Source organism: Mytilus galloprovincialis, chromosome 6, assembly GCF_965363235.1.
Source record: "Mytilus galloprovincialis chromosome 6, xbMytGall1.hap1.1, whole genome shotgun sequence".
NCBI lineage: Eukaryota > Metazoa > Mollusca > Bivalvia > Mytilida > Mytilidae > Mytilus > Mytilus galloprovincialis.
In genome coordinates, this window is record NC_134843.1 from 16,232,291 (window position 1) to 16,256,218 (window position 23,928).

Below are 23,928 nucleotides of genomic sequence, written 5' to 3' on the forward strand. Positions count from 1 at the left end.
AGTAAACTTCAGAATAAATAACTATTCGTAAAATACAGGTTGATATAAATTAGCTACAAAAAAATGTAAAATGATCACTCACATTCTTTTTTCTTCGTATTCACATAGTTAAAACAGAAAACCATTGAATATTTGTGAAAAAATTGAGCTGCAATAAAAAAAGAGAAATTCAGCGAGAAAGAAATAGAGGGATAGGGAGGGAGAGACGAAGACTATGCATGCAACCTACTAGTAAATTTAAAGTACTGCAATTGTAATTTAAATATTATACTTTGAATTAACAATTGCCAAAGACATTTAATCGATGTTGACTATTTTAATTATTTCAATTGACATGTTATCATTAAAATCCATTGGCGCTACATCAAATATCTATTGTTAAAGAGCATTGTTTTATATTCTATTTTGTAACATAAAATAATCCTTAGACCATAACTACACTGTAAGGGGAGATGATCTGATGGTATGTTTATATTTTTCTTATTGTTTTCATTAACCTTTTTCACGAAAAACATATATAGAAATAATAAGTGAATTGGCAATGGTTTATGGATCTTGACTGCACTCAATATATCTTTAAAATACAATTTTATATATATCTCAAAAATGTTCAATATAAGTTAAACTGTTAAACTATTTATACCGTCATTTATGTTATTAGATATTATTTTTACCTTCTTGGTTGAAAATATTTCAATTACATATATATACAGCATTTATATTATGTTTTACTGTGAATAAGTCACATAGACAATTATTGGGACCTCCTTTTACTATATGAATTAAACGAGATACGGTACACACCAATAGACAAGCAACCGCAAAAACCCAATTAAACTAATCAACATACGGCATTGTCAATCATGCCACGAATAAATTCAACATACAGTTCGTCCCACTGCAAATTACACCACATACTCATATTTTATACACACTGGAAATTGAAGATTGTCTTTACATTTACTTATTTAGCTTTCAGACTTAATTACTCATATTCAGATTCAAGTTGTATTCATTTCTACGAAGCAACATCACGTATAAATATATACCCCAGGTGACACTATTTAAGGGGCTTTAGACTCCTATCATGCTATCCGTAAAAGTTGGTCAATGCTTTCAAGGAACTATTGACTTATTCCTAACCACTATTGTATATTCTTTGTATTGGTGTAGATCTGTAGTTTTGAGGACTATTAATTTCGTTTGTCGTTGTGTCGTTTTACTTTTGTCGCTGGTGTTATTTAATCTTTTGCCGTCAACTTTATTCCATGCTCACTTTGTATCCTATCACCCTATATCATAAACCAATCAAATGTAAAAGCAACTGTTGTAAATATTGAAAAAAAGATTAATTGTGAATAGTAATTGGTTACGAAAAGAGTGTCCTCTCCTTGGATAACTGGTATTTGGTTGAGAATTTGTTCATATGAGTGGTTAACCGAAGTGTAAAAAATTTCAAATGAAATGAATATAGTAATGAAAGGAGATGCCGACGACCGAATTGAAATTTTATTTGGACAATTCATACATATAGTCTGTACAACACTAACTATACATATAAAAATAAGAGGATGGAGTATGATTGTCTAGAGACATTCATGGGAAATCAAAAATTATAATCTTACTTCTTAAAACTTTAAACCCATAGTTCCATGTAGACTGTGGTCACCTCTAGCTTCTGTGTCCGTCCATCTGTCGTTTGTCTGTTTACATTACCGGCTCTTTTGGAACCACTGACTTGACTTAATTTATATAAAAAAACATTCCCAATTTTCGAAGGGTCCTTCATGAAAACATTTTCATGAAGTTTCTTTATCAGCTGAAATGCATGACTGTCTTAAGCAATCTTTGATTTTGATTTATAAATGTGTTGACATTGGCGATAAGATATCCCTCTACACCAACCTCATCGGATGACCTGATGGCTCTAGTGGCATGAAATAGCAACAATAGGAATTTAATCTTTTGTAAATCTTTAGGCCAATATTGATTGCTAGTATACCGTAAAACGATCAAGAATTAATGTATGTACTATACACTGGTTCAAAATTATTTTGAATATCCTTATATTAAAAAAAGTAAGACTGGCAGTGGCAAGATTGTGTTCTTTTTCTTAAATATTAAAAATAATTGATAAAATATTATTAAATATTAAAAAGAAATATTGAAAATATGTCACTACAAAATGGTTAACATGTCGAAAGTAATATATATAAATGTATTTATGTTCCAGCCACTTTCTTTGTTTTACTTAAGACTATGGCTTATGCCTTTTTCAGATAATATCTGCGCAAGTTACATATTAATCGTATTGCAGAAATCCACAGACTTCGTCATTATCATCAATATCATCTCTGATGATAACACTCTCATATTTACAAGGATTAACGCGTTCTATTAAATTTTGAATAAAAGATCCGGGAACAACACTATTTTTGAAGCTCTTCTCGATGAGTGCAAATTATACAACAGAGAATGGCAAAATGGACATTCAAACTCATTCAACAAAAGTTGTAAATATACTGACAACGCTATGACTAAAATAGAAAATGAATACCATACAAACAATAATACGCAAAGCACAAAATAGAAAACAAAGCTATAAACTGATCAACACGAACCCAATAAAACATTTGGATGTAATATGGTGCTCCGTAAGGGTAATCAGATCCTTCTCCACAACTAAAACTATCTAGATTCTTGGGTATAAGTTAGAAGATTTAAAATAGTATTTGTGTTATTAAATGTACAAACGATCTTCACCGATGCAGCTGTTCGGTTGTCTCGATGGACATCTCGCAAATGAAATGATTCATTGCCGGAACCACTGGTTTGTTTCAACGCCAATAAGAATACTCAATGCTTGACCAACTGATATGTTTCAGATGTAATTGATTTTACGTATAGTATATTACAAACAAGAAAACTCTGGAAGTATGACGATCTTTCACAAAAATATATTAAATATGTAGGTTGCCATTGCCTTCATGCCTCAAAACTTTTAAGCGACAATTCAGTACCTGAAATAAGATTACATAGACTATGGTAATTTTCTAATTTTTTGTATAAACGTTAAACATGATTAAAGTTTTTTCTTTAATATACAGGGTCCTGACCAAGACATTCATAAACACTGTATAATGTAGAACTAAACACTGTATCATGTAGAACTAAACACTGTATTTCAGGATGTTCGCTTATCTTTTGTTCAAAGTTTTGCTAAATATTCAGCATCCTGGGGTTTAATCCATGCAATTCCAGTAATTTGAATTTCATGCTTACCCGTATTTAAAAAAAACACATTTGAAAATATTATCAAATCCTTATTTTTTTTATAATGTTTGAGAGAAAAAGAGTGTCTACGTTAAGTGTACGGATAATCTAGAGATATTTATTTCCTGCCAAATTTGCAATGACAAATTTCGAAGACACGCACACGGACCCTTCATGTTGTTCTACTTTCTCTTTTGGTTCTTTTATTCACATACTATCAATTAATAAATAAAGGCAACAGTACTATACTGCTGTTCAAAATGTCATCAAATGATTGAGAGAAAACAAATCAGGGTTACAAACTAAAACGGGGAACACATCCACTATGAGTGGAAACAGTCTTTTAAAAGCTTGTCACCTTACAACAGAGTAGCGAACGTTCTTAAACAAGCTTGTCACCTTACAACAGAGTAGCGAACGTCCTTAAAAATCTTGTCACCTTAAAACAGAGTAGCGAACGTTCTTAAAAGAATACCCTATATTCTACAAAGGATGAAAAGTTGTTGTCAGAGTTTGAAATAATAAAAAGGTACTTTTATTTTTTTTTTAGATCTTTGAAAATGAAAACATGAAAAGCTGAGCTATCTTCCTTTTTAGAAAAAAGAAAAAACTACAAAGATGGATTCGTTTACAAAGGGACTGAAATTTTTCATTGTTGCTTTAAATTTCATATTACTGGTAAGTATTTCAATTTAGTATGAAACATAAAGAAAAACTACATTAATATTATTGATAATACGAAAACCATGGTACCAATTGTATTTGTAAGATATATCCGTCAATAGTAAGGAAAAACATTTATAAAATGGTCACATATTGATAAAAAAAAAGCCTTTTTTGTTTTCTCTCAATCGATTAATGACTTTTTAACAGCGGTATATTACGGCTGTTTTCATTTATGAGGAGAAAAAATGAACAAATAAAAACTGAAAAAAAGAACTTGATAACACGTTTTAGATTAAGTGTGCATTAGGTCGTAGAACTCATTCATAAATACTATTTTTTTTTTTAATATTGACGATAACAGCATGGATATATGTATCTTGTTTTTTTTGTAACTCACCATACTAAGAACGAATAGATGTTTGTGAATGATTGTACAAAATGATAAAACAAACACATTGACTTTTGAGAGATCCTTTCAAATTAAAGAAAACCAAACAAGTAGTCTGACAAAATGTCAAGACACTCAATTTGCATTTAAAGATGTGCGGAAAAGGGTTTGTCACATTAAAGTGCAATAAGGTTACCTTTGGTTAGACATAACTGGAAGTTTCAGGAATCATATGATTCGATTATATGTTATTTAAGGAATAAGAGATTTTATCATATTTGTACTTATACTGATTTCGCTAATAATAACTTAAAACATGACTTAATATGCATAATTACTATACAACTACAAATACTTGCTGGCATTTATTATTAAAACCTTTGATTTTCTGCGCCTTACCCTACTATTCCTAATGCTCAATTGAAAGATCGACTTCATCATCTCATTAAAGAGAGCTTTTTCTATCAAAATGGGAATAGTATATACAACTTTCTTGCTTTGGGTTATAATGATTTTTTATTTTTGTGAAGAACCTTACTGTTCTATCAGAAAATACATTGAACATGATCTTTTTCAAAATGCTGGACGTTTTTAATTGACAATATATTTATGGAGTTTGGAGGATTGATATTTCAATAGACAGTAGGTATTTTAACGGGTACTAATTCCTTCTAGAAAAGATGACTTCTGGCTGATTGTTTTTGTACTCTGAATAAAAATTATTCAGAACCTTCTAAAAGACAAAAAGAAAAAGCACCTTGTAAAATTCTTAAATTTCATTTTCAGATATATATTAATGATGCTCTATCACTGGAAAATTCATATTTTAGTCATTACTTGCATCTCATATATCCCAATCAATTTGAAATTAGGAAAACCACTGAAACAAAAAGGGTTGCTTAATTTCTCTATCTTTTCCTAACAGATGGGCGACTTTATACTTAACACCGTGACAAACGGGATGATTTTAATTTCTTACTTATCAATTTCCCATTTCACTTTATTGTTCCTGTTGTTCCTTAGTTTTTCGTATAGATAGTTGATGTGTTGTCTCGGTTTTTTATAGCCCAGAATTGTTTTCTCTCTATTAATTTATGACATTTGAACACCGGTCGTTATATATAATTTCACATTGCACAAGGTTATATTTTAACTCTGGGTGTTTTCGACGTATTTACACTTCTTTCATAGGGTGCGTACAGATTGATATTCATGTCTGGTAAACATGAGTTATTTATTAGTTGCAGTGAGCTATCAATTGAAGTGTTTAGTAACTACTAGTTTCTCAGATCGGTTCTTATGTTTCTTTTGACTATTTGTAAGTTGTTTTGTTGCTCATGTCAATAAGAGGTGTCAATCCCTCTTCAACTAGTTTTTTTTACAGTTTGTATATCTGTTATACCACTATTCTTGGTCACGCTGAAAAGGAGTAAGTCCGGTAAGACCCCTTTTTGACCCCAAAATATAGCAGTTTTACAAAATTGTTAAAATTTAAACTTTCAGTTATTTATTGGAAACTAGAATGCTGCTGCTACATTGATATTTGCTGTTTTTGACAATACAATGCACTTATATCGAGTAATAGCATCATTAAATCATGCTAAATTACTAAAATCTTCACAATTACCCTAACGGTCTGTTTTACCGGCACATTCAGGATATGGCAGAATGTCACATGTTTGTGAGCGCCAAACCCTCTCATAACCTTCAACAAACAAAAATATACACAATATAGCCAACAAGTTTCCATATAAGTAATGTTAACATATCCTTTTGTTTAAATTTATCAAAAAACAATGTTACAGATTAAAATCCTGTTACAAGATCTGACTTTGGTGTAAAAATGTTATTTACTGTGATAAATTTTGTATCTTCAGACAATGTTCTTACAGAGAAAAACTTAACATATCTTAATTGAGTGCAAACGAATAGTCTGAACAGCACTGAATTCACCGCAATAGTGTCCTGTAAATTGAAAGATGGACTGAAAATAACGTAATGATTTTCTAATCAGTTTCAAAGATGTAAATATCAAAATGACCATATCAGATAAAAATAACCCAACAACAACATGGATTTAGTTTTCTTTATTTATTTAACTTTTTATTATTATCAGGATAGGTATTATGATTTTTGACATAATTCGTATGGACATTTATTTTGACTGTTGACAAAGTGATAAAGGTAAGTTTTATGAACTATGATATAATTATAATGTATAGGTATCAATAAAAAGACAATAAATAAAGGCCTTATGAGGAGAAAAAAAAACCCATACAGAAACAGAAAAAACAAACTTGAAAACGCTCTTTATATTGAGTGTGCATGAGCTCGTGGAACTCATTCATAAAAACCGGTCGAGATTGTTTTTTGCAAATTTACAACAGCATGTATCCTGGTTTTTTTTTGTATAGACTTGTTAAAATCACCATAATTGAAAATATATGTTTGTGAATGATTGTTAAAAATGATAAAACAAACACATTGACCTTTAAGAGCTCCGTTCAAATTAAGAAAAATAAAAACAAGTAAAGTCTGACAAAATGTCTAGACACTCAATTTGAATTTAAAGATGTGAGAAAAGGGTTTGTCATATTAAAGTGCAATAAGGTTTACCTTTGGTTGGAAATAACTAGAAGTTTTAGGAATTAAATGATTTTATTAAATATTATCTAAGGAATAAGAGTTTTTTCTCATATTGTACCAACATTGATTTCGTTTATGAAAAATTAAAGCATGACTTAAGGAGGCTCGAGCGTATAAAAATTTCAGAAAAAAATTAAACATGTGTTTTTCATTACAAATTTTATTTATTACATGTACCTTTAGTAGTTGTTACTTTATCATGTGGTACAAAATCATTAAAAAAATCAATTCGTGTTGGCCCCAGATGACTTTTAAAATGTATGTATCATTGAAAAAGTTCCAAATTATCTCCCTTTGGTTGAAAAATGCAATTTTTCGCATTAAAATTGAAATATCCTGTTTACCTATATTTTTTATTATAATTTCCAAATAAGCTGTACTTAAACTAAACTATTGTAAAATTTTAGCGATTTCTGTAATACTTTTCTTTTTTTATTTCGATATTACCTTTATTTCTCAACAGAAAAAAAAAACACCTTTACAAAAATGTATGCTTCTTTCGGAGGCAGACTGTGAGCGCAAATGAATGGTGACCTATTTTTTATTTTATTTTTCTATTAACTATAAGATAAAGTTCATTTATATAAAATATAGAGAAATCCTTTATTAAATAAAAAATGATGTTGACCCGCGAGCCACCTTAATATGTATGATTACTGTACAATTATAAATACTTCCTGGTATTTATCATTAAGACCTTTGATATGTCCACGCTTTACACTTCTATTCCCCATGCTCAATTGAAAGATCGACTTCACCATCTCATTAAACAGAACTTTTTCTATAAAAATGAGGATACAAAAAATATAAAAAATGCTGGATTAAGTTTGGAGGATTGACATTTCAATAGACAATCGATATTCCCTCGGGTACTAATTATGCACACCTGTGGCCGATTAGTTTTTGTACTTGTATGAAGCAGAATTCATTCCGAACCTTCCATAGACAAAGACAAAAAGAAAAAGCAACTTAAATTCTTTAATTTAATTTCAGACACTAGTATATCAATGATGTCCTATCACTGCATAACCCATATCAAAGTCAGTACTTGCATCTCATATATCCCAGTGAACTTGAATTAAGGAAACTTCCGAAACAAGAAGGACTGCCTCATACCTTGATCTTTTCTGCAATATTGACAAAAATGGACGACCTTAATTCAACACTGTGACAAACGGGTTGATTTTTATTTCCAAATTATCAATTTCCAATTTCTTAGCAGTAACATACCCTCTGCTCGGTCGTTTGATGTTTTCATATCCAAGTTGATACTGAATTCACACGCAGGAGTGTGCTGCTGACGTAGAAGCTGCTCCAACAGAGTTATGAGGACGAAAGATTAAAAATCATACTCCGTAAATTTTTCTATACGATGTGTCTGTCTCTAATCTTATTTATGACATTTTGTAACACGTCTAAGATTTTGGTTTGACATCTTTGTCGTCTTTCTGCTAGGTACCGACCGCGACTAATTCCCAGATATGAATGTTATACTGAGTGTAATTTTGTGTTGGTAAACGACTTAATATTTTGTACATCAAATATTCTGTATTTATTTTTGATGTTTTTGCTATGTGTTAGGTTGGATTATAGGGTTATTGCATGAATATTGGGGAATATTGTCCCGAGTAGAATTTTATATTGCACGAGCTTGCGAGTGCAATATATGTTCTACGAGGGACAATATTCCCCAATATTCATGCAATAACCCTTTTATTGTATAGCAATATAATATTTGAAAGTAAAAATTGGTTTAAACTAAGATTTTGTCATTGATGACGTCATGAATTTTGAAGATTTATTGCACTAGTGCAATAATAGAATTTATTGCACGCTAACTTTTGGTTACTTTCTGTTGGAAATATTATATTACTATACAATAAAATGTGTTATATCTTATTGTCTGTAGTCGAAATAATTATTAAACAGTCTTTCAATACTATCAGTTAGTTCGATTAAAGAGTTTAAATGTCCTTTTGATATCTTTCGCCCCTGCTCTGCGTTAGACAAAGTTTGAATGTACAGCAGCTTTTCTCTGTCATTCTAATAAACTATCATAGTTTTTTGTTTAGATAGGTGGTTCATTGTTAGGAAGACATTCGGGGATTTAACTGTGCTAAGTATCTTATTATAAAAGGACCACGATGATGGTCGAAAATATCCGTTTTTCCTGCTATTTGAAAAAAAAACTGCATTTGTAACAATAAAATTAAAAAAAGACGGTATCAACTCTTCATACATAGTAACATTTAATCAACGCCGTTGTTTTTTTTTTGTCATTTTACAAATACTTGGCCCAACTGACCACATAGAATAGGACTGCTCTATTTGATTTCCCTTTATAACATTTGTTTTCTCACAGTTCGGAAGTATTGTTTTACTGGTATTTGGAATCCTCTTCCACACTGGAGCAAAGTTGGACTTTATCGAGGCATTGGAAACCAAGACAAAAGATAATATCCGTGATTTGATTACAACGACTGGCATTGGTGATGTGGACAACATTGATAGATTTAGTTTTACCCAGCTTCTTGGTGGATGGATTGCGCATTCGATGATAGGTGTGGCGCTTTGCATGTTCGTTCTGTCATTCAGTGGTTGTTGTGGGGCTTGGTACAAAGTTAGAATTTTCTTGTTAATAGTGAGTATTCCAGTTTAAATCATTATAATATTAAGATATGCATCGACGGTTCACAAAGCAAGAACCAAATCACTTATCTTATTTTATGAGAAAATATGAATTCGAAAGAAAAGAATCTTTCAAGTTTCAATTTCAACATTTTTTGTTCTTCAAACTTATAAAATGTAAGTGCAAGATAATATCTATAAATGCAAACCCGCTATTTGAATTTTTAATAAAAGTGATTTTTGAATTTCTCACACCAAAAACAGTTTTTTTTTCAGCTAAATTTGTCGAAGACGGCAGGCAATACACGTGTTCTTCCGAAATCTCACACATTTTAAAATAATTTAGGATCTGCAACAGCATCTTACTAAACTTGGTGTATGTTGTCGTCATAATTTCTATATAATTGAAATAAAATAATTGCACTTTACCAAACTCAATACAATTCTGTTTTAAAGAATAATGTGTTATGAGTTCACGTTTATCGATTGATTCCGATCATCAATCTACCAAACAGCAACCTTCCGATAAAATTGAGAATGGAAATGGGGTATGTATCAAAGAGCAACCCGACCAAAGAGGGGACAACAGCCAAAGGCCACCAATGGGGCTTAAATGTACGAAAAAGATAAGACATTCATACATCAATATTAATGTTTTTAAATAATATGTTATATATTTTTGAAAGATTTAAAATGTTTTGCATTTTAGGGGCAAAACTAAAAACATCTTGTCAAGTAACCTGATCTTAAATGTTGCCACTGAAAATATTTGTTTAGGGTTATACTAAATTTATTGTTGTGAAGAACCTTACTGATTCTATCAAAAAATATATTGGAGATGATATTAACAAAATGCTGGACTGTTTTTAATCGACAAAATATTTGTTGAGTTTGGTGGATTAATATTTTAATAGATAGTCGGTATTCCAACTGGTACTCCCTGTGGCCGATTTGTTTTAGTACTCGTATGAAGCAGAGCACTAAATCTGACAGATAAGGTATCAACATGTTTATTTTCAATAGAATTAAAAAAAATATGCTAAATTGATATTTTGTTATGTAAGGCTTTGGGGCAAAGCATTGGCTTTTACCTTCTTTCCGACAAAGTTGAAATATGAAATTCTTATTTCCAATTTCAGTATATCATAGTGCAGAGTATTATAATGTTTGTGGAAGTTCTTATTCTAGTACTTATGTTTACAGTACCAATTACTGTGAGTATAAACAGTCACTCAGATATTTGAATGCTATATTGTTATTAAGTCATAATAGAGTAACTTCTGTCTTTGTAGTTTTTTTTTCGTATATTAAGAGGTTAATAATTTACATGCTACGAATATGGATAATTCATCAGTCCCAGGCTAAACGTATCCTTCAACTCTCCCCTTTTTAAAAATTGTTGCAGAATATAATTTATAAAAAATTAATAATTTGAATTCATACTTTTCTTTGTATGTTCATTATCTGATACACATATGCAGCTCATCAAGTATTAGACTAAGTGTACATGTGCATCCTCCGGTTTGAGCACCAAATGACTGAATGATTATTGACATTCATAAATAAAAACTGCACAACCGATAACACCCAGTAAATAATTAAACTTAAACAACAATTATTGTCCTCAATTGATCAAAGGATACATATGATTAGAATCACGTTGCCATACATTTGTTTTTAAAAATGTAATAAGTCAGGTCATTATGAATTACTATAACGACCAAATAGCCACATGAGACCTTGCTGCGTGTGAGGACATTGCCATGCTATGGTTACGTTTAGGAACCCTTGATTCTTGTTTGAGATTGCGATGACGTATGGTGGCAAATATGAAGTTTAACTGTCCCTCTGGTATCTTTCCACCCTCATTTATGTCTTGCCTTGGTCATGGAAACCACAGCGTTGTAGATATATAACACATGCATATAATTGACCCGCACTTATTGTGTCAAATTCCAGTCTCAATATCGTATTAGATATAGACATTGTCAAGCAGATAAATCATACGCCATTTACTTTCTTATTTATTTTCTACAAATATGAACCTTTTCACCGTCTACCAAGTATCAAAAACAACTCATTATTTTCCATTAAATCCTCTATATTAACAAACATATGTCTACGACGTTATGGCTTTGAGATAATGAACATCAATAAAAATGACGTTGCTTTGGTTCGTTATATCAATAGAATTTCGATATATTGTGCCATTACCATATCCCATGTTGACGATAATGCTTCAGACAGACTTCTAACATTCACACGAGCACTAGCTGGGTTCCATTGGTTGTATACTTATTTGTAAGAAGCATATTTATTAAGGGGGTACTTAGGAAAATTAAATACGTTTTGGTATGCTTGTGGTTTTTTTCTGGTCTAGGTTTGAATTGTGGGTATCAAATATTCTTACTTCTTTTATCTCTAATACAAAGAATTTAATTTCGCTTGAAAGGCACATAATGACCATTTTTATCAGTATAAAAATATCTATTTTTTGTTTGTTTTCGTGTTGCTCAGTCTGAAGTTTTCTGTGATATGTTTTGTACACTATTGTCCTTTTGTCCTTTTTCGTTTTTGTTTTACAATGACCTTGTCAATTCGTATTTAACCTTTGAATTTGAATTTCCCTTTTGTTTCTTTTGTCTGTCTTTTACAGAAGTTGTAGAAAAGGCGTTCTTTATATCGACGAAATGTCTTTTATAAATTGGCCCCTGGGTTATCTTAAACTTATAAAACTAAAACTTCAATTCACTAAATTATTCTTTCTTTAATCTCAGATATTAAATACGTTATTCTAATATATTTCAAACAAGACAAGCCTTGTCCTTTTGATTTATTTCGCATGGCTTAATATCAATTTCACCAAAAGGTTAACACTAAATAAATGTTGTTATATACGTATGTGTTATTACTTTTAGACCTAAACAAAGGTTTCACCAGTACTACACTTTGAAATTCTAATATTAAGATGATATCCAAGGGGTCACTGTCATAGATACATCATGTGTAATACACTTAATATTAAATGTCATGCGTGTTGTTATTTTAAAGATTCAAGGTCAAATTAAAAGAGAGATGGACTTTACAATAGCAGACTTCCAAGGATTAGCGGGAAATAATGACAGGACACTAGGGTGGATGTTTCTTATGGACTACGTTTGTATTTTTAGAAAATTAGAAATATCTTATGTTCATATAAAGCAAGTTTATAAATGTAAAAAAATACTTGATGACTTGAAATTATAAGGGTAACAATAAATTTAAAAAAAGGGGCATCGTTGACCGGATGTTATAAGTAGTCACTACTGTAATCACTATCTATTCAACACTGAGATTGTGAGTTCGTACCACGCTCATGCGGGTACACTTGACTCCAATTTTAATTGATTGGGATTGCCAGTTTACCTTTCAGATGTCGGTGGTTTTCTTCGGACAATCCCGCTTCCTCCACCAATAAAAAATGGCCGTCACGAAAAAGCTCAATAGCGGTGCTTAGAAGTGGCAATTGTTTCCGTATTTAATATGAACATTATTTAGTTTTCACTTCGATATTGATCTCAACAATTGCCGAAGATGTAAAAAGTCTAATCGAATTGACTTTTCAAACATTAAATTTACATTATCATAGAAATAACTTATTTTGCGATACTTGTAAGTTTAATCAATCTAAACTCTAAAATCTTTCAATATCGCTATCAAACGTTATGATTAATTTACAGTATGAATGCTGCGGAACTGAGACATATAAAGATTTCCAGAACGAGGCAACTGTTTGGGATAGGACTCCAGGGTCTATTTCCACCATGATCGATGCTCCTTTAATATGCTGCAAGACTATACCCATAGGTGGAGCAGATAATGATGTTGGTTGTGCAAGAGAGGCTTCAAAAGATATCTATACGAAGGTTATCATTTTCCCAATAAATATTGAAAAAAATATAATGATCAAGCTAACATATAATTCGTCTAAACATTGACATATGTACTAATCAACAAAAGAAACGATTCTAGGTAATGCATTTATAAGTAACAATGATACCCAGCTAAAAAAATCCTCAATTGGTTTAATAATCTACAGAGTGTAGATTTCTAAATACAAATATTTAATTAAAGCAAATACGCAAAATTTTTTATTTGTCATTTTATGTTATCAAAACTGAATTGTTCACCCAAAAATTTAGAAACAAGTTTTAGAACTATAAACAAAGCTAGAAACATAAATATGACCGAATCACAATTGCCCTTTGGTATCTTTTTTTCATTTGATCAGACTTGTTTAAATTCAAACATGCGTATCGTGCATTAATTAAAAGTTAATTTCAATTTGCATTATAATTCGCAACTTAACCTAGTTGTGACTTAAATTGTAAAATACAGATCATTTTTCAATATTGTCGACGAGCAATGAAAATTATACTCAAAATAAACGAACCCAGAAATGAATAATTTGGAACACTTGCTGGTCGAAACTTTTAGTTCGTAGTAATGATGCAGTTACGATTCAGCAAATATATTATGTAACCGCCTTGGAAAAAAGTGAAAACACGATAAATAGAATAAAAAATGAAAATTGAGAACAAATCTTGAATATGTGATAATAGATCGGGTTACACAAGCATAACGCGTATTCCTACAGCGGCGACTTTGAATTGTTTAAATTTAACGAATTAGTTAACGTATCGTAGCAAAGACGATTTAACCACTGGTTTTGAGTATCGTATTTTGGTGAAAACACCTCATCAAAAAGGCATCAGTAGTATACCGCTATCAAAAAGTCACAAATCGATTGAGATAAGACAAATCCGGATAAGAAACTAAAACCGAGTAAACAAAACAGATTTAATGTTCTGAAAGACTAACACAAATACCACTGTACTATTGTACTTACAGGGTTGTTTTGATGTTATCTGGAACAAAGTGTTAGAGAAGTCAATGTATACCTATGTCGTGATTGGCAATGTTTTCCTTCTTCAGGTGAGTGCTTTTAGATATCGGTATATCAAATTTTAACAGTACAAACGAAGTCTTTAAGTGTGCAACCAAGAAATATATATATGTATTGGCAAAACATGTGTATCTACTCATTGCTCATTCCAGTAACTTTTGATAGATGCATAAATACTATATCCAGTATTTACATTGCACATTCAAGTGATTTATCTTATTTTAGTATCTCTGATTAGTTTCTTGTCTATACCGAAGGGTTCAAAGTGGTCTGATAACTTGCCATTATCATGATTGGGTTTGGATTGGCACTTTAAAATGTAAATGTAAATGTGAAAAACAAGTGTTAAAGGGGATAAATCCTACATTAATCTGAAAAGGTGGTGTAAGAAGGTGAATGTTACATCGACGAAAAATACTTGTACATGTAGGTATGGTACATGTACATGTAGGTATCCTCCGGGTGCGGGAATTTCTCGCTGCATTGAAGACCTGTTGGTGACCTTTTGCTGTTGTTTTTTCTATTGTCGGGTTGTTGTCTCTTTGGCACAGTCCCCATTTCCATTCTCAATTTAATGGTAGTACGTTACCGCGTATTCATGGAAATTTACACCATAAATAATTGCAAACAGGATCTACTGAATGTTAAACCTGAGTAATTAAAAACAGATACACAAAAAGCAGACAAAGTGTGACCGGAACGTTGAAAACTGAGTTTTAATAGTAGAAAATTATTACCAAAAAATACCGAAATCAAAAGTCCAAAAACCTTACAAAATAAAACGTCAGACATTATTGTTTTTTTATCTTTTGAAAGAAAGATTTGTTCAGTGATGCTAGGATTGAATATTCGTCTGGCAAACTGGTAATTGTGATGATTTATAAAATCCTGTATCGATCTTTTTTTGTATTTATTCTAATCCCTCAGGTTGTTTTGTTTTTTGCGACTTGATTTGTATCTTTTCAATTGATTATATGACTTGAAATTTTGAAAGTGTTATTTTCTGCTACATATATAGTCAAATTGAATATGGTCTGTTAAAAAAATAAGTGATTTTTTAAACATAAAAGAGCAGCAGTTGATTGGTTTAATACTCCTGATTTTTATGTGAATTCATGATTTTCAATATCCATTATAATCGAATAATGAGTAATTGCAATAAGCATGAAATAATCGTACGTATTCAAGTTATTACTAATTCAACTGATGGATAAAATCAGTCCAAATACGGATAATGTAGTATTTAAAATACTTATGACGTCACCCTTGATGATTTTAAGAGGGAATTCGATATTGTCAGGTGATGTCGTTTTACTCTGAAACAATTTCTTAATTAAAAAGATGAATATTTACGAATTTGATGTCTGGGCCTTTAATTGCCGCCTATTGATTCCTTCTTAAAATAAAAAAAAAGTCATTGTTATCAGGCACGTCATTTATAAAATCAAGAATTAATCTTTTATTACAGATTCTATTGCTTCTGTCCTCAATAAAGTTTTATAGAGATGCAAAAGAAAAAAGGAAAGTCAGACCATTGAAGCCTATACTAAAGAAAACAAAGGATAACAATGGATATTAATTCTGTTTTTGGTTGTTGCTTATTCTCACCAGAGCTGTGTGTCTTATGTCTGCTAAGTTTTCTATACTACAACGGAACAGATACATATATGCATTCTCAATTGTGTAAATAATTCTATTATGTAAAGACATTATGTTTATATCATTGTTTACTTTTATAACTTGAATCCAGTGAAAAATGAGGTACATAAACTAGTAATAATTTGAATGTAGTTCAGTTTGACGCATTATTTACCCCTGCCTTTTTGTACTTGTCAATGTTAATATAGCTTTACATGGCATTTTATGTAAACTTAGAAATGTTTTGATCCCTGTTATAGCCCAGTGATCAGAGAGATAAGAGAAAGGATTTTCTAATGCTTAAAAAACAAAAAATGAGGATTGAGATCTCACAAAACATGTTAAACCCGCCGCATTTTTGCGCCTGTCCCAATGAGCATCTGGCCCTTGTTAGTCTTGTATGTTTTTTAATTTTATTTCACTTATATGTTTTGGAGCTTAGTATAAGTTCATTATCACTGAACTTGTACGCATTTTATTAAGAAGCCAGCTAAGATCCTACTCCGGGTGCGGGATTTCTTCACTGCATTGGTGGTCTTCAGCTGCTCTTTGGTGGGGTTGTTCTCTCTTTAAAATATTCCCCATTTTCATTCTCAATGTTATTTAAACATTTCAACAGCGCCTGCATGCGGAGTTTATATCTTCCAATAGATACGATATTCCCGGGCTTGTATTTCATATCAATGACAGAGGATTGCTGCTTACAAGGAAGCTATTAAACCAAGAATTCCAAGTGTTGAACAAATCATCCCGTCATAAATTTACGAACGCCAACCATATTGGTTGATCGTTTTACAAATGATAGCGGATATGTTCCTTATGTCGTAACTACCGAATTAGACTTATTACCGCGTTTGTACTAACATGATCAACACGACAGGTGACATAAATGCAGCAGGATCTGCCTATTCTTTTGGAGCACGTGAGGTAACCCTAAGTTTTGATGGGGTTCGTGTTGCTCAGTATTTCTTTTTCTATGTTGTGTTGTGTGAACTATTGTTAGTCTGTTTTTTGTTCATTTTTAATCATGGAGTTGTCAGTTTATGTTTGAATTTTCCTCTGGTATCTTTCGTCTCTCTTTTAAAGAGATTTAGGAAAAATTTACACCGCCTTTTACCTTATTAGAAAATAATGAAAGTTTCTGTTGTTTAATGAAACAAAATAATAAAGAATTCTATGCAGGAACACTTTACATCGTACCAAAAAAAAACCGGTATGATATGATATAGACTTCTTAACTTATCTGGCAAAATGTATGTGTTTGAACATTATTACAAGATCACGTATCTTATCCGTGACATATATGTGTAAAAGCAAGGTTCTACTAAACTAATCACGAAGATAACAACAGATCTAAGGTTTCCAGATACAATGTAGTCGATAAAAAACACTTGGCCATTATGTATTGTAGTAACTAGTATGTTTTTCTAATTTCACACTCCTGAAATAATCAACACTTTATTCTACAGTTTTAGACAATAGACTAAATTGACAGATGTTGTGAATTGATTGTGATAATATATTCAAGGAATGAATGTAGTATTTATTTTGAATTTTCCTCGGAGTTCACTATATTTTTTGTTTTTACTTTTTGCACTCGAAATAAGCTGCGTAACGGTTTGTCTTAATGTGTGCACCACATTTTTATGTTTTTTGAATAGACAGAAAAAATATTACAGTCATTCCTTATAATTTAATTCAAATTACATTTTAAGCCGAGGTAAATCATGAAAAACAGTAATGACGTCATGGTCGTATGACAAAATTATGTCTATTAGCTGATAAAAAAACACTGTCAGCCAATCAGAAGACGCGTTACGTCGAAAGATAAATTATTTATTGCTATAATTTAAAACATTGCCAACTTTCTATATACTAAATGATGTTTCAATACACATATACGTATACATACTAACAAATATAGCAGATGTCTGTTTCAAAAACAGGTTGCTGGAACTGTCAAACATTTAATTATAATCATATGCAACCATAAGTCCTTTTGATACCATGAAAAAAAACTAGAAAAATAATGGAATATAAATTACGGATATTTAGTTATGTGGGAAAAAAATAAGAATTAGACAAGTATTTTTGGTAAAACTAACATTTTGGTCTAATTCATTAAATAAACATTTTCAAAAAAGTGCAAGCGGTATTGATTTCGAGAATATTCTCTTAATGTAGGAAGAGGTATATTAATTTACACTTTTATAATTTTCATTTCAATTGAATCAATAAATCAATTATAAAACATATGAATTAATAATTATAAATTTTAAAATCTGAAATTAACACCAGTTTCATTATTATAAATCAAAGATCGGAGACAGTTAAAATATTATAGAACGTCAAATTGAAGAAGGTATGTTTTACTTTTCGATTATATATAACCTCCGTTAATATGTTCTTATCATCATATTGCTTTAAATTTACTTTAATAGTATCTGCTTTGGTGAATTTCGTGCTGGTCATGTCTGTGCCTTTTCTGATGTTGTGTGATGTCAGTGTTGGATATGAATAAACTCATCATAGATGCCAGGATTAAAACTTTATATATGACATATATACGCCAGACGCGCGTTTCGTCTACGAAAGACTCATCAGTGACGCTCGAATCATAAAATGTTTAAAAGGCCAAATAAAGTACGAAGTTGAAGAGCATTGAGGACCAAAACTTCTTAAAGTTTTGCCAAATACAGCTAAGGTAATCTATTCCTGAGGTAGAAAAGCCTTAGTTTTTCAAAAATGCAAAGTTTTGTTAACAGTTAATTTATAATTAAGAACATATCAATGATAACTCAAGTCAACACAGAGGTGCTGACTACTGTGATGGTTATTGTTCATTTTTTTCTATTGAATATAAAAATAAGGAAATGAGGTATGATTGCCAATGACACAACTATATATACTATACACCAAAGTTGATTTGTTTTGAATTAAGTGTTGCTAAATTCCATTATGTTTAATATGTTGTAACAGTAACAGTGATATCATTGACTAACTTTTGCTAAATATCAAAACGAACTACTGGTCAAAACTTATATTTCAATACATTAGGGAAGATGACATACTATATTGGGTATTATATCAGGTACTGAAATGAATACTTTAAAATATTGACTTGAAGTCGTATATTTGGTGTTCTCCTTTTCGAGATATTTGAGTTTTAAAAAAATGACTCGGACTTTTACCTTAACATTTACATCGGTATTATATGGGAAAAGATAACAAGAATCTGTTCATATTTGGTTAATGGCATTTTATGAGCCAATAAGTCGTATATGAAAAGAAAATTTGGTGTTATGGTGGGGAAAAATATGTATCGTAGGAGTATGAACATCTGATAAAAAATTCAAAACCTCACCAAGTACATTCCTTTATGTACATTAGACATTGCTTATAATCGAGTTCAGTTAAAAGCCAGTTGACAAATACAAGGAAGTAAAGTAATAAGTTTTTATATAACATCGATAAGATAACTGGATGTAGGGAAAAAAGAAAATAATAAAGATATAATAAAAAGTATCAAATGGAAGACAGACAGAATAAATCATGTCTAGTAAAAACAAAAAACGACAAAAAAAAATTCTAATGCAACTACGTTTGTAACGATCATTTTGATTGGAAAACGTCACATGTTTTCATGGTGTCAATTGGCAATTGGTGCTAAGGGACGTACGCGCAAGTGCAGACGGTATATGAGAGATTTTGAATACATGTTTTAACGTTGTTTTCTGTCATTTTCATTAGAATAGAGATAATAATATTGGGGGTTTGATGCCGTCGGAAAGAGAAACTCAAAAGGTTAAGCTCCTTATAAAATGACAAAATCAAAAGTTCAAATAGATAAATCGAATGAAGAACAATTTTCGTATTTCTGACTTTGTACATGCATTTGTTTTTGCAGTAAATGGTGGATTAAGCCGGGGTTTTATTTTATAGGTAGCTTGTATGAGAGTCACATTGAATACCATTATATTGACAAAACACTGTGTAAGCAAACAAAGCAGACATAATAGGTAAACGCATAACAAATTGGGGTACAGTAGCAAACATATAAAATATAATCTTAATTACAATTATAACATATAACGGTTTCAACTGTTAAAAAGGATTATACTGAGTGACGGGGAGTGAAAAACGAGCTACACGGATTATAACAAACAAGATATAATTATTTCAACACAAGACGTGAAAGTATCAGTTATATATTTTTTAACGATTTTATTCTTTATCATATCTGTGCTTAAAGAATTCCTCTTTTTAGGATGAATTTCTAAAATATAGAAAAACAGGTTCAATATACAAGACTTTTGTATGATTCATTGAAAATTTTAAATGCCATGGTCAAGTTCAGAAAGTTCACTATTAACATGACACAAAGGTTATACAATGTGATATTTAGAATATATTAACATCTTCGCAACTTATTGGTCTTTTATAAAATGTATAAGTGCCCATAAGATTATCGTCACGTTTTGTTAAAAGGTAGTATACCAATATATTTTACTAGCCATTTTGAATTGCAATTGAAATTGTTTGATTATAATCTTAACTACATATACAAAAGAAGATGCGGTATGATTGCCAATGAGACACCTGTCCACAAGACACCAAAATGACACAGAAATTAACAATTATACTCTTGTTTACTGATTTGTATTCTACCATATTATGAACAATACTTGCAAGTCAGAAGTAATACAAGTCCATTCTCCAACAGTCTTTAAAAGATAAGAAGATGTAGTATGATTGCCAAATATACATGTATCCACCAAAGTTCAAATAAAGTTGATGTGAAAATTTTAGGCAAGCTAATGGTCTTCCATCATGAGAAAATCAATACCGTATAATCGGCGATAGAAAGCCTCCCCATAAAAAAAATCCAATTCATTTCTATTGAGAAAACTTACCATAACAAAATCTATTAACGAAAAACAAACATCACGACACTTTTTCTTGACCAGTTATGATTTCGTTTTTAATTTCTGAACTCTACTCAATGTCGGAATTGAACTCTACCAATCATTTATCATACTCGACCAGTCTATTTATATTCTTTTAGTCTTGATTTTGTGACTGACTGTATTTTTTCTTGTTAGTTTGAAACAAAATGTAATTCATGCTAATTTGTTTTTGCTGAATAACAACAGGTCTAATCCACTTTTTTTTTTACATAGGGAAAGGCTCGTACCTTGTGAAAAATATGACAATTTGTTAACTAAAAGGGACTTTCCGTTTTGAATTTTCCTTAGTTATTTTATCTTTACAATTTAACATTAGCAACTCCTTTGAATACAAGACTTAAAAAGTACTAAATATAAATGATTTTATTTTCTAACAAATAACATCCCTGTCCCTAAAGAATTCATCTACTGATTCTTTTGGGTGCATTATTGAAATATATAAAGCATGTTTGAAGCACGTACAAAAATCGGATTATAAAATCATGAAAGTCTTGTATAAAAAACAACTTCAGGTAAATTTATATATTTCAAGGCCTTTCTTTGAACCATTATACGTTTTATAAGCAATGGTCACATAAGATTTTTGTTTTTATTTCAGATTGTATTTATCTTATTTTGCCCTTAACATAAATTATTCACTAGCCACGACCTACGAAGAACCATCGTTAAATCGAAATTTCTTCTAAAAGGTCAAACAATGTGATTTACATAATAAATTATATCAAGTTATCGCGAATATATATGGAAAATAAAGGGATCCAAGTCAGACTAAACAAAATCGGTAGCCTTGAAACACAAATATACATATTGTTTAGTAAACTTGAAGCAAAACATTTTTTTGTCACCCCTTGACCTAAATGGTACCGTACCATTGTGGCCTTTCAAAACAGTGAAATGTAAAAAAAAAAAAAAATTGGTGTTTCCTCTTGGTCTTTAAGAACAGGCAAACATTATCTTTGCATTGCCGGCAGCAATTGATCTGTAAGAAAAAATCAAAGGACGGTAACATTGTCGTAATCTCCATGTTTAAAAAACAAATAAAGATACCACTATGTTGTCGCCAAATCTTGATCTTTAAAAAAAATCGTCAGAGGTACTATAACATTTTCGTCCCCTCTTTGTCTAGAAAAACGAAAAGGTACGATAAAACTGTCGCCATTTTGGTCTTGAGAAAAAAGCAAAACAACATTTATCCTGATATTTTCGTCACCTCTTGATCTTAAAGATAACGTCAGAGGTACCATAATAGTTGCTATTTCTTGATATTCAAGATGAAGTGTAAGGTAGTATCAAAATGTCAATACCGTTTAGATGATTCAGAAGACTAATCGTGTTTGGTTTAATTTAATTTCACACAAACAACATAACAAACAAATGCAAACATATATCTCATATAAACTACAAACTAGTAATCATCTGAAATGGGAAGTACTGGTTCCCGAATGTGCTTATTCTTACACGATCATTTGACTTATACTGGTAATAACTTGATCAAAATATTAACTTTACTCGACTAAACTAATCTGCACTTGACCATAATCTGAACAATAACCAACCAAAGCAGTATACTGTAATCTGTAGTATTTTTTTGGACTAGTATATTTCTTTTCTTTAAATCTTGATTTTAACAGTTTCAATTTTCGTACTTATTAACATGCAGTTAGAAAAAACTTTTACACATTTAAAAATTGAATCAAAATTAGAAATTATCATCTTAATCAGGATTTAAAACATTGAAAACTTATAACATTTTCTATACTATAAATTCTTTAAAGGAATAACCCTAGGTGAATAAAACAAAAGTACAGGTAGCATAAAATATAATAGACTCAACTCTAAAAATTTTAACCGGTCAATTCAGATGTCCTAATTGTATTGTAAATTTTACAGTCTGGTTGAACAATAGGTAACTGTAAAAAGCAACGCCTATAGTCAAGTCACAGTAAAGCAATATGTGAAATGCTTGTATTGCAGTATTTATATTTTTATCCATTTGATGAATTCAGCCTTTTTCAACAGATTTTTATAGTTCGTTCTTATGTTGTACTGACACACAACTACCCAAAGTCAGGAGCCTATATTTCAGTGATTGTCGTTTGTTTATGTGTTACATATTTGTTTTCCGTTCATTTTTTTGTACAGAAATAAGGCCTATAGTTTTCTCGTTTGAATTGTTTTACATTGTTATTTCGAGGTCTTGTATAGATGACTATGCGGTATGGGCTTTGCTAATTGGTGAAGGCCGTACGGTGACCTATAGTTGTTAATTTCTGTGTCATTTGGTCTCTTATGGAGAGTTGTCTCATTTGCAATTATACCAATATTCTTTTTTATATTTCTTTTATTTTCAGTAAACATGCGTCATACCCTGCTCGTCATCTCTTGGTCATCAACAAAATGAAAAAAGTACAAAAAGACCACACCAATTTAATTTCTTGTTCTACGAATTTTTGGACTCTAAAAATTGGGGCGAGCGACCGATTTGAAAAGTTTAATAAAAAAATATTTAATTTGCAAATTTTAGTGGCGAAACTTGAAATGAATAGTTGAGCGATTATAATTTTTTTGTAAACATCAGATAGTAGGTTTTGACAATATTAAAATTTGATTTATCACTTGTACTTTGACATTTCTTTAATTTATGAAGTATTTTTTCCCTGTTCACCAAGAAATAATTGAATAATTTAATCTGGTCTATGTACGTGTGACTGACAATAATACAATTCTCCATCCAAGTCATGATCAGGTTGGGAACAATCCCTTAATGATATAAATAT

At 30.8% G+C, this 23,928-nt stretch overlaps 1 protein-coding gene across 1 annotated transcript; it reads left to right on the plus strand.

The window, feature by feature from the left end:
* The first annotated feature begins 365 nt into the window (after nt 1-365).
* Nucleotides 366-16,264, plus strand: LOC143079062 (tetraspanin-36-like). Its single transcript, XM_076254215.1, has 8 exons — nt 366-463; nt 3,824-3,951; nt 9,336-9,614; nt 10,741-10,815; nt 12,653-12,757; nt 13,321-13,506; nt 14,492-14,575; nt 16,015-16,264. The coding sequence occupies exons 2-8, from the start codon at nt 3,892-3,894 to the stop codon at nt 16,123-16,125; spliced, it is 900 nt and encodes a 299-aa protein (XP_076110330.1). The 5' UTR covers nt 366-463; nt 3,824-3,891; the 3' UTR covers nt 16,126-16,264.
* Nucleotides 16,265-23,928: the final 7,664 nt, after the last annotated feature.

Excerpts from the sequence above, each read along its gene's own strand:
- LOC143079062 (XM_076254215.1), top strand. The coding sequence starts at position 3,892 with ATGGATTCGTTTACAAAGGGACTGAAATTTTTCATTGTTGCTTTAAAT. Across the intron at positions 12,758-13,320 it reads GGATGTTTCTTATGGACTAC|TATGAATGCTGCGGAACTGA; the intron begins GTTTGTATTTTT and ends ATTAATTTACAG. Across the intron at positions 14,576-16,014 it reads GCAATGTTTTCCTTCTTCAG|ATTCTATTGCTTCTGTCCTC; the intron begins GTGAGTGCTTTT and ends CTTTTATTACAG.